This window comes from Phyllopteryx taeniolatus, chromosome 20, assembly GCF_024500385.1.
Source record: "Phyllopteryx taeniolatus isolate TA_2022b chromosome 20, UOR_Ptae_1.2, whole genome shotgun sequence".
Taxonomy (NCBI): domain Eukaryota; kingdom Metazoa; phylum Chordata; class Actinopteri; order Syngnathiformes; family Syngnathidae; genus Phyllopteryx; species Phyllopteryx taeniolatus.
The window spans coordinates 1,536,564-1,549,111 of NC_084521.1; the positions used below are offsets into that span (position 1 = coordinate 1,536,564).

The window sequence follows — 12,548 nt, forward strand, 5'->3', positions numbered from 1 at the left end:
CGTGTTAAACAATTAAAGAGGACTTCAGAGTTACGACTGTTGTCCTTACAGGAAGTCCAGCTTCTCCCTTTTGGCCATCTCTCCCAGGACTGCCGGGTGGTCCAGGTAGGACTTCCTGAGACGGGGATCCGGGGGGGCCGCGGGGTCCCGGTGGGCCGGGGGGTCCCTGATTGAGGAAATGATTTTAATACCTCGCTCGTCGACAAAGCGATGACGTCACGTTCCGCCAAGGCGTCGTTCTCACTCGAATGATCTCCGGATCGTCGTCGAAGTCGTCAAAGCCCGAAGCCGAGCCCGAGCCCTCCTGGCGAGCACACAGCGGCAAAAACATTCAAAGATTAAATGTTAAGATGACAAAAACAACAACTCTACTACCTGGAACTTGGAGGAGAAGCGGCCCGGAGGTCCGGGAGGTCCCGGAAGGCCGGGCTGTCCGACGCCAGCGTCGCCCTGAAGCCGAACACAACGTTGGATTTACTTGGCTTGATTTTCGGAAACTCCCGTAAATGTACCTTCTCTCCTTTGGGGCCAGGCTCTCCTTGAAGCCCTGGAAATCCTGGAAGGCCATTGGCTCCCTGAAAACAAAATCATGTCAGGTGACAGGTGAAACTTTGGACCATCAATTTTTGGAATGTAATGCCACAAAGCAGTTTTGGTCAAAAGCGACTTCCCATTTTCTTAAATCGTTGTAATATGTTTTTTTTTAAAAAGGAAAATAGAGCTCTAAAATACTGTACTTAAAATAACTTATCATAATCACATAATTACATAGAATGTAAAAAATTAAACAGTTTGTGCATCATGATTGGTATGTGCGACTTGGCCACTGGGGAGCAGTATAGTCCAGTCATGCAGACAAACCAAGAAGAGTTTCACAACTAGTGTAAGCGCCTCAGTAAACTGCAGTAATAATGTTAGTCATTTTACGCAGAGGATGAAGAATCCATGCCTGTGAATATTATATCTGTCTACATGTGTTGATGCACTTTTTGTGTACAAATTGCTTAAAGGGTTATAACACTGCGGCCCTGATGTTATTCATTAGCCCGTTTATGGCGCTTTGCATTATTTGTTAGCATTAAGCTAAACAGACTTTTCTTCGGCAAAGCTATGTGGTAGTTTTATGTTTTAAAAAATGATCAATTTATTCAAGATATCGCCAGTTAATTTCTATTGATCAATGTATATTCAACCCTTTTATTGATACAGCTCTCATGTACATTAAAATGTAAATTATTTGTTGAAATCAAGTTTGAATGAAAAAAGGTCACGTGACAGCACAGAGTCTCAGGAATTAACACCAAAGCAATGTGAGCTGCATTTTGCATCAGTTTGCATTTAGCTTTTACATAAATATGATGTCATTTACTTACCGGAGCACCATTTTCTCCTTTTGTTCCCTAGGAGACAAACATTTGTATTTCATCATTTCGTCCATTGATGGTGTGAAAATAAGCATTGTTAAAACAAAGCAAACAAACAAAACGTACATGCTGTCCGTCTTTCCCTGCAGCTCCAGGCGGGCCTTGAGGTCCAGGAGGTCCCGGCGGACCTCGGGGTGCGGGCTCGCCCGCCGATTCCGAGTCTTGCCCCGGTTGGCCGGCTGGTCCCGGGGGGCCCTGCGCTCCCGGCTCACCTCTTTCACCTTTTTGACCTGTTGACACCTGGACGGAATCAACATTTTTGTAAATAACTCAACAATTATTGTGTATTTATATTCTATATTTTTGTTACGAGCAGTGGAAAACAGCAAGAGTAAGTCTGAACATTATTGTGGACTTACAGAGTCGGACTTGGATGCTGCTGTTGCTGAATGGGCTGGTCGCACTGTAAAAGAGTGAAAAAATCAAAATATAAAAATATTGTCCACATAATTCAAGCTCATGCTAATATGAATCACTGATGTGATTTTGTCTTAATTCCCCAATATGTTTTGTTTACCCGCAGGTGTGGGGGCCTGCATTTCCTGCCCGGAAGCTTCTTCGACGTCGTCTCCAGCTTCATCGTCATCGAAACTGTATGGCGCCTCGGTGGGGGGAGCTCGGACCGGGGTACTGGATGTGGGCTGCGGCACTTCCTAAAAAAAAAAATAAAACATGATGGCGCCACCTCCGTCGCCATGGCAATAGCATTCACGCGCAACATCGTCAAGGTCTTTGGCCTGGCCGCTTTATTAGGTATACCTCCAATATAAACTCTACTCCTATGCACACAATAATGCTCATTTTCACGGAGCATGATTGGATCTTGTGTGTGTGTGCGTGCGTGCGTGCGTGTGTCTACCTCTTTATATTCCCTCTCCTCCACAACTTTCTTGACTTCATCTTTTCCCTCCATGTCCTCGTAAGCGTCATCGCCGCTTCCAGACGCCTGACGGGGACAATTTAAAGATAATCAAAAAAAATTTATTTTACACATAATAACTTAATAAAATGATGTTTTTGTAGTCATAATAATAGTAATAATAATAAGGATAATACACTTAACAAAAACACATTTTATTTTATTGAAATTATTTTGAAGGTATTTTCATTGCTGAATTATATATTTATATTTCCTTTTTACAATAAATGTTATACTCAGTAACGTCATGAAATATATTGAGAATTAATATTAACAATAGTAATTATAATACAAATCATAATAGTTATCTTACTCTTAATCTGAAAAGAAACCAAAAATATTTATGTTTGCACTTATTTGGAATAACTGCACACACGGTGGCCGACTGGTTAGAGCGTCAGCCTCACAGTTCTGAGGACCCGGGTTCAATCCCTGGCCCCACTTGTGTGGAGTTTGCATGTTCTCCCCGTGCCTGCATGGGTTTTCTCTGGTTTTCTCCGGTTTCCTCCCACATCCCAAAAACATGCATTAATTGGAGACTCTAAATTGCCCGTAGGTGTGAATGTGAGTGCGGATGGTTGTTTGTTTGTATGTGCCCTGCGATTGGCTGGCAACCAGTTCAGGGTGTACCCCGCCTCCTGCCCGATGACCGCTGGGATAGGCTCCAGCACGCCCGCGACCCTAGTGAGGAGAAGCGGCTCAGAAAATGGATGGATGGATATATTTTACGCACCATGAAATAAATAATAACACACAGATTTGTATATATTTATGTTACCATTTTTTTCCATTTATTTTGACTTCATTTGATTAAGATTAAAATCTATCACGTGGTGAGCAGATATTCAATGTTGACGTTCACGCTGTCTTATGTTACACTTTGTGGTCAAAAGTGAAACTAACACCCAAGTGATGCTCCTGGATCGTGCAATGAACATTTCGACCAGCAGAGGGAGCCCTCGCGGTTGTTCCCACTTGCGTTTGTGTGCGTGTGTGCGCTTCTTACATAAGGTTGGTCCTCCTCGCACTGGTCGTCGGGGGCCGTGGGATTGGACTTGAGCACCAGCTGCTGGATGGAGCCCTGGAGGAAAGAAATGTGATGACGTGGCGTCGTGGAGCACTCGATCACTCATTATAGCCCTTTTTAAAAAAACATTTTTTTTACGAGCATTATTGTGGAGAGTAGCGCAAGGCACAAACTTTGATGCAGATTTCATCCCTTCGCAACTATAAAAGCGTCAACTACAAGAGGTCGGAGCGCCATTGTGGTTGTTCTTCCACACCAAACTCATCCAAGCAAGACTTTATGGACCTTGGGATCAGACAATATATCTCCGAGAAGATGAAGAGTTGAGATTCAGGTCTCCGGTCCAATCTCTAATTGAGAATTTTTTTTAATTAAGAGGTGCGTCCCAATACTTTTTGTCCACGTGTAAATGGTCAAAGTGCAAAGTCTCCTATCTAAAAAAATGTACCTTTGGGTTTTATTTATTGCAAAATGTTATTTTCTTAAGGATACCCAATAATGTACATGAGGGTTCAAAATACATTTGAATTAACCAAATGGGGAGTTAGTAATGAAGTATTTCTGAGTTGGCGTAAAAGGTTTGGCTTATTTCATGTTATGAGGCAACATTCTGCGTCTCATTTGTCAGACTTGTTAGTCATCAGCGCAAACAGCTGGAAAGCAACAAAGGGGAGCCCGGGGGATGGCAGGAGGAGCGTCTGGAAGATAACATGAAGTCGGAGGCGAGAAAATGTTCCGCAGTGTTTGTGCGTGATGTCACCCTGCAAGGCAATTTCTTCTCCTTTTCGCCTTTCAATCACACCAGAAGCAAAAATGCATTCGGCATCTCTCGCTATATGTCGCACTATTTCTGTACTCCCTTGTAATCCTGTGCCAGAAAGTTGAAAGTGAATCAAGATGTCCCACATCTGGTTGGGGGGGGGGGGAAAGGGCCACTGAGAACATATAAATTCCACATCAGAGTTACCCATAGAAGCCGCAAGGTAGCAGAACCTACTTAGTGTATTTCTGCACAACTTCTCACAAAGAAATTGAAAGATGCTAGGAAACCTATTTTGTCTTGTATAACTGCCTAATGTCGCCGATAACAACTCTCTGGACCCGGTAGTTTGGGGTCCAATCATTGTGGTTCTGCTAATGTGTGTGTTAGAAAAAAACATTTATTTTCGTTTACTGTATGTGTTACCCTTTAAAAAGACCACATTGAGGAACTTACATTTGGAATTTTAACACGAACGATAAGCAGAGCTGCATTGAGTTTCGTTGGATGCACAGATTAGCGTTAACTAATAGTGTTATGTATTTTTTTATAGCACACTAGTTGACTAGTGTATGAAGTGCTGCCTCCACGAGTGAACATTTTCCACTCGTAGAATCCAATTGTCTTTTCGCAACGCCCTAGGAAGCCGGACGGTCGTCACGGTAATGAAAGGCGAACTCGCTATTGATGCAGCAGTACACGGGGCGGGGCATAGAGACGCTCACTTGTGTGAGACAGGGCTGCCCCCCCAAAACAGGCTAATTTCAGTTAATAAGACACCTTAGGAGTCCAGAAATGAAATAAATACGATTTCCATATCCAGTATATTTTGAATGGGGAAAGTCAATACATACAGTACTATGCTGAAATTCTATAATTCTATTGAACTTTATTCACCTCAAACATTTGTCTTTTTATCACTGAATGACACATTCAAATGAGAGTACTTGGCCACCTTCAAGTAGACAGAGCGCGCTCCAAAAGCATGAATAACGCTCAGCGCGTCATTTACGACCTAAAGCTGATAAACACGCGCGGAGGTTTGCTTCGCGTTTGCCGCGGGGCCGCCGCCGACCGCCTTTGTGTTTGCCACTCGAACGTAAATCAGGCAGCGGGCCCGCACGCCGCGCATGGCGAGGCGTGGATTCACACCGCGGGAGTGTGGGAAACTCACCACAAAGTGGGGCAGGCCCGTGCCCCCCGCGTTGCCCACAAAGATCCCCGAGTTGGTCTCGAAGGTGAGCGGCTGGGGGCTCCTGGCGAAGGCCACGCGGTGGTACTCCTCGCAGTCCATGAAGAGACGCACCTGCGACACCAAAGACAATTGTGCGCACAATCACAAAAATACAGCCTGTAGCTCGCCGGGGCACACAGGCAGAGGGATTTATTCATTTGACTTTTTACATATTTTATACATTTATCAAATTTTTTTTTAATCTTGTTTTTATTTGAGTAGTATTATTATTATTAACAATAAAAAGCATTAGTAAAATCATATTTTTAAAATATTTTTGCGATGATTTTCAAATTAATAAAATTTTAATTTTTTGAAATATTTTTAAAATGTACTAACATTTTTCATTTATGTATTATTTTTATTTGCTTGTCTCAAAGATTAATGATCATTAAATCAGTTACGGGTCCGTTGATCGTATAATAAATGTTTTAAATTGTACTAATATTTCCATTTGTATTATTTCGCAATACCTTAATTAAGTTAAGATGTATATTTTAACTAACCAATTTCAGGAGAGAAAAAAGAACCGTTCAATGTACAGTAAATGCTCTGCGTTTTTTCAGCCAATGGCGTTCGCTACGTTCTCTAGAAAAATGTGCCAATCGTGAGGCTCGGCTGCATGTCACATTTTCATTCCCAGTTGAACCGGAAACGTGGCGGACATGTTGTGGCCTACCTCGGCGCCCTGCACCGTCAAGGTGAACCTGGCCCATCGTCCCGTCAGGTCGGCCATCTTGAAGGAAGCCGCCTCCTGGGTCTTGCCTCCCGTGACAGGGTCAGCGTAGTAGAAGACCACCGTCTGGGAACCGTCCTCCACCTCAGACAGCGCCACGCCCAGTTGCACCACCTGAAAATGAGAAACGTGCGGGGGGAAGTCAGCCAATGCGGTGAACAAACGGCGCCGTCGAAATGAGAGCGGTTACTTTTTGGTAGGCGTCGGTTATGGCGAACAGGACGCCGCCCCGCCGCGTGGTGGGCTTGGCCGTGACGGTGATGGCAAAGTCGTAGTAGAAGGGGTCTGGCACGTGGGCCTTGGTGAGCCGGCCCACGTTGGCATCCGCTTCGAAGCTGTAGGCCGGGTACCCCTGGAAGCCCGTCACGAAGGAGACGGACGGCGGGAGGGGGACGCCGATCAGCTCGGTCAGGTCCTGGACGCCCTGAGACCCTCGAGCTGGAGACACAAGGCGGGTCAGACGCTTTGACAAAATCTAGTGGTGGGCCATGCAAATACTTTGGTTGACAAATAGACGTAGCTGTTCATATCCACTTCTTTGAAATTCTTATTCAGGTCAGGCACTTTAAAAAAAATAAAATAAAAAAAAAAAAACTGAGGCTAAGCTATGTTTTGCAATTCTAATAGATTTTTGACAGCAAATAGAGAATACGATGGATCCCTGCATATTCACAATAGATCCATCCATCCATCCATTTTCTGAGCCACTTCTCCTTACTAGGGTCGCGGGCGTGCTGGAGCCTATCCCAGCTGTCATCGGGCACGAGGCGGGGTACACCCTGAACTGGTTGCCAGCCAATCGCAGGGCACATAGAAACAAACAACCATTCGCACTCACACCTACGGGCAATTTAGAGTCTCCAGTTAATGCATGTTTTTGGGATGTGGGAGGAAACCGGAGTGCCCGGAGAAAACCCACACAGGCACGGGGAGAACATGCAAACTTCACACAGGCGGGGCCGGGGATTGAACCCGGGTCCTCAGAACTGTGAGGCAGACGCTCTAACCAGTCGGCCACCGTGCCGCCATTCACAATAGATATTTATATTATTATTATAATTATTATTATTGGAAAAAGATGCCCACTTAGCAACACTTTTTTCACGGGAAAATTTATTGATTTAAACATCAGCTGTTCCACTGATGTCCTGCAGGTGGCAGTAGTGTGTTTTTCAATTGTTGTTGACTCTCAAAATAAATCAAGAAGAAGGTATTTCATTCACTTTACTTCTTTACTGTTCTTCAGATCAGACACTTTTAAAGAAAATAGTTGTGGGATTCTAAGCTAAGGTCAGCTAAACTACACTTTTCAAAACAAATGCATTTCGATTACAAAAGACATGAACTTATACCACAGTCGTTGTTTCACTAAAGTCCTGTAGGGGACTGTAGCGCACTTTCAAAATGTTATCGGCTGTCAAAAAAAATAAATCACGCATTTCCAGCATTTGTGGGCTAGGAATGCTAATGCTAACAACAACACAACGTGCTTCAACTGTACGAGGTCACCGAATGTCTTCGCTTTTAGCCACTTGATGATGCTGACGTTAGCACTAGTGTCTCGCTGCAACAAATCGGCATTAACAAACATTGACATATTATATATAAATACGTTTAGAATTCAGCTCTCATAAGCTGTGTACCTAATAAAGTGTCCACTTAAAGTATAATAAATCATCATTGTAACAATGTGTTCTATTACATGTCTTTCCCATGTACCATTGTGCTTAATATGGATTTGTAGCATATTTTTCCACATTTATTTCTGTTTTGCTTGCTGGAAAGTAACAATCCATCTTTTACACGACTCCCACGAGTCTGACAACATGTCGAATATGTCCTAGAATTAACACGCATCCACGTGGAAAACGCGCTGCCTCATGCGCACCTTTACTCGTGCAATAAACAAAAAGTGGGACAGGCCAGAATAATGCACACACACGTACCAGCATCTGGTTCTCCTTAGCGGCACAGGCGGCCACGCTCGAATATAGCGCCCCCTAGTGGCATCTTGGCCGTGCACATCTGGAAGGCATTAACGCGCTAATATAGTCGTGCAGCACAAAGGCAGCTCCTGTAAATTGGACTGAGCGCGCGCTAAGAGCCCCCGCGGGCCGGTAACGCCCCCCGCAGGAAGTCAGCCGCACTTCTGCCACATGTCCTAATTGGACCGCAACCCCCACGTCACCAGGACGACTTTGACTCTACTAGGCGCCATGTTTTCTTTTTCAAATGTGACTGACTCAGCTCGCCATCCAAATCGCTTCCTGTTCCATTTGACTGCTGACGAATTGTGAGAAAGTCTGACTGAGTAGGACATCAAACCTTCAAACGCAATACTTTTACCTGCTTACATTGTAAATACACTGATTCATTGACACGTATAGTTTTTCTAGATTTTCTACATGCTTCTACTGTTGCTGGTGTTCCCATTCACTTCTGTATAGTAGCTCTTCTTTCTAATGATACATGTACAGTTTTGCTACTACTGACTACTTTTACATTCACTTTTGTACATACAGTATAATATGCATAGAAAAGAAAAGTGGCAAATAGCATCCAGTGCTGCTAGTATTGCTGGGGTTTATTTTCTTGATGCAGGACAGTATAGTTTGTTTTGTTTGGTTTTTTTGCTCCATGCAATGGTTCAACTATTGTTGCTGCTGTTCACATTCACTTCTTTTGTCGTGTTCTTGTCTTCTACTACTGTCTAGTACAGTAACACGGGAATTTCCCCACTGGTGGACTAATTAAGGCTTCTTCCGTTATTACGATACCTCCACAGGCCTGAATGATGAGCGAGGAGATCGCTCCCAAATGCAGCCGGCTCCTGGCGAGGTTCTCGGGCCGACATTCCCACAGCTCAGTCAGTGACATCACTTCAAGTTCTGACTAAACAGCTGGACACACACAAAGACACGTATTGTGTTCCCGTTCAACTTCTCGAGGAACTCCACAAGAGTTTCATGGCTGGGTCAGCGATTGACATGGTTAGTGTCACTTTTTTGACCAGGATGTCAACAACGGGGAAGCTAACATAATTCCGGAGCGGGTCTTCCCGCTTGCACCTGCACTGAAGCGAAACCGGCCGATGTGTAATCAAGCCGTTGAGGAATCGCTCCGGTTTAGGCTAGGTGAACGCCCTTTTTCCTGGGAAGGCAGCGTTGTACGTAAGACAACACACCCTTCTGGTAGGATTACACTAAAACATTTATTCCCCACATGTGGATGCTTTTGGTGTGGCCATTTCCATAGCAACCCGTGTTTACATGCTTGGTCTCGGTCCCGTTGAGCAAGATCCAAACACTCCAGAGAGGGAAAAAGGTGACTCGGTTCTTCAGAATGTGTCCAATTGGGTCAACGGAGACTCTTGTGGACAGCTACAAGTGGTGTTTCTAATACTTTGACTTAAAAAGATCAATTTGGGACCGAGCCCTGCCGAGAATAGCAAAAAAAACTGCAAAAAGGGCTATAACTGCCTATCGATGCCACAAGATGGCAGCAAAGCACTTTTTTGCATTAGACAAGGCGATGGCCTAACTAAAAGAAACACCTCCCCCTCACTTCAACACAGTTCTTTAGCACCAAAATGCTACCGGAAGACCACAAATTTGTGAATAGCAGATTTTGAATATGCGTATACCATAAACTATCATCCAAAACACTTTAAAATCTATGAAAACATATCGTACAACAGTACCCTTAAAAATAATTGGCTTACAGAATGTTTGATTTTGAAAAAATGCACCAGAGTTGCGCATGTGGAAAAGACTCTCAGTAATTTCCACTAACCACCCAGGCTAAACTCAGCTCACCCGACATACAAAAAAAGATCTTAGTCTTTCAGTCGAGATGCATCACTTCAAAAATACTTCCTTAAAACCAATTACTACTTTCCCAAACCACAAATAGGCGGGCATTTCGTGCCTTTATGGTGATATTTGCCAACATTTCAATACATATTCAGCAACACAACTCAACTGATTATGCCGCAAATACATAAAAACACTCCTTTTACAGCCATTGAAAACACTGACTACACTGATGAGAAGCAGGCGCACCCCGTGCAATTAAGATATGCACACTTGTCATGCACTCACGCACATGAATAAGCTTGATGGCAGCGGCTGCATGCTGTGAGATCACTTCAACATTTGGTTGCTATTAACATGACAAATTCAAGCATATTCATTATAGGAGATAAGGTCACACACTCTCACACACACACACACACACACACACACACAGCGCTGAGATCGTTCCAGTGCAACTTGCATCTGCGGGACTTCATGTGCGATCACACACACGCACACGCACGCACACTTGGCCGATATGCAATCTGCACAACAACGGGTGCATGCCAACTGTGACGTCTTGTACATGTTTTCAGTAAACTGAGCTGAGTTGAAGGCTGACTTCATTCAGCATTGGGAACCAACAATAATAAAAAAAATTTAAAACAAGTCAGATGACCTTGTTGGCTCAAGAGGAAATTAATCTTCGACACCAAATGTTTGGGGGGAAATTCCACTGCTGGCCAATGGCGGATGAGCAATGCGGCAATTTTAATCATACTGGATTAATTAAAAAAGAGAAGATGGAAGAGTTCAGTTTCCTTTGCTACATCTCTGTTTTAAATCTGACCATACAGGATCACCATCTAATAAATAACCAATTCAATTTCCATAACCACAAAATATACAATATCTTCCAGCCAAACTCACTTCAGAAAGCTTCACATTCAAGTAAAAAAGTGCAATTCCCTCAGAAACTCAGAGATGACGATGTCACCAAGTGAAATTTCATCGAAAGGAAATATATTCAGGATGATAACTGCTGTTCAATACGTTACAGCAGTGACTTGCGACCACTGTGGCCGACGTGGAACATTAGTGTGTCTTGAAGGAAATAATGCAATTTTGTTCATCTACTGTATCTACGCCAGCAACGTATAGTGACAAGCAGAACAATTAAATGCTCTTCCACTAGAGGGCGAAATTTATAAATTACCTGAGTATTCACCTGTTGTCATTCAGAGTAGTTACATATATACAGTGTATACATACACAAAAGTGAGTGCACCTCACATTTTGTAAATATTTTATTATATCTTTTCATGGGACACAACTGAATATTTTTGCTACAATGTAAAGAAGTCAGTGTATAGCGTGTATAATAGTGTAAATTAGCTGTGCCTTCAAAATAACGTTGCGCACAGCCACTAACGTCGAAACCGCTGGCAACAAAAGTGAGTAAACCCCGATGTGAAAATGTCCAAATTGGGCCCAATTAGTAATTTTCCCTCCCCGGTGTCATGTGACTCAATGTTACAAGGTCTCAGGTGTGAATGTGGAGCAAGTGTATTCAATTTTGTGTTACTGCTCTCAACATCTCTCTGACCTTCATGTTTGTTGGTATCATGTAAAATATTTGCTATGGCTCCATCCTTGTGGAATATTTGCATTTCTTTCCACGATTCCATCCTTCACAATAAGCGTTGGAAACGTGTGAACGTTTGACTCTCAGCATTCACACAACGATCACTCTTGGCCAAGTGACCCCAAACGATCACGTGCACCCGAACAGAAATGCAGTGAGAAGATCAAACACCGGCTTTGCATTGTCGCACGGTGTCTTTGTGTCGTCTTTAGTGTTGCAACGTGTCGGCCGCCGCTGTCAAGCGACCTCGCACCGCCTCGCAGTCTCTTCTCTACTGAAGCCGCAAGACAATCATTCATCAAGGCCCAGACGTTGGCTTCTTCTGTTTATTGTCTGACAGGTAAAAACATAGATTATGACACTTGTATGCACCATTCACTGACTTTCATGAAAAGTTGCTTTCTCCGCACTGTGACGCCATCTGACATAAGAATCAACATGCAAAACTGACACAAACGGAATGTCTACAGATGCCACTCTGATGCAGCGGTCAACAGCCAAATGCCCAGAAGTAAACACCAGAGACTCTGGTTCTCCCCCATTGTTGTTTGTTAGCATGTCTCAATGTAATTGATGCATTCAATGTGGCGTGCAGCTTCCTGAAGTTCTAAAACGGACTGCCCTTAACTGGCTTCGTGAGCACTAGACAGATGAACTCATGGATCGATCCCAAAGGAGGATAAATATTCTGCTAAAGACCAAGATAAACTAGCAGATGCACTGGGACCTTTGTTAAGCCATAAATTGGTAACCATGTGGCCCCAAGGACAAAACATCTGACTCAGGGTAATGGGGATTACGTGTCTCTCTTATATAAAGACTCATTTTAGGGACGAAAGACTGTCAGCATCTCTTTCCTGATTACAACTCCTGAGCAAGGCACTAAACTCCCAACTGCAACCCAGTTTTGCCTTATGCCATGTAATCCAACGTCTGCATGGGAGTCATTGGATGAATTTGCCCCAGGGGATTACTAAATCAATATTATTAGCTCATAAGCAGGGGGAAA

At 43.6% G+C, this 12,548-nt stretch overlaps 1 protein-coding gene across 2 annotated transcripts in view; it reads right to left on the reverse strand.

Moving 5' to 3' along the window:
- LOC133470017 (collagen alpha-1(XVIII) chain-like) overlaps window positions 1-12,548 on the reverse strand; it is a 36,531-nt gene that overhangs the window by 11,624 nt on the left and 12,359 nt on the right. For both annotated transcript variants that reach the window (XM_061757814.1, XM_061757813.1), the window contains exons 3-15: window positions 6,291-6,538; window positions 6,044-6,214; window positions 5,305-5,436; window positions 3,350-3,424; window positions 2,284-2,370; window positions 1,942-2,077; window positions 1,784-1,827; window positions 1,491-1,664; window positions 1,374-1,400; window positions 513-575; window positions 376-450; window positions 245-304; window positions 50-166 (exon numbers count right to left, since the gene is read on the reverse strand). In XM_061757814.1, coding sequence (XP_061613798.1) covers window positions 50-166; window positions 245-304; window positions 376-450; window positions 513-575; window positions 1,374-1,400; window positions 1,491-1,664; window positions 1,784-1,827; window positions 1,942-2,077; window positions 2,284-2,370; window positions 3,350-3,424; window positions 5,305-5,436; window positions 6,044-6,214; window positions 6,291-6,538 — 1,409 coding nt within the window. The remainder of the gene's footprint in view (window positions 1-49; window positions 167-244; window positions 305-375; window positions 451-512; window positions 576-1,373; window positions 1,401-1,490; window positions 1,665-1,783; window positions 1,828-1,941; window positions 2,078-2,283; window positions 2,371-3,349; window positions 3,425-5,304; window positions 5,437-6,043; window positions 6,215-6,290; window positions 6,539-12,548) is intronic.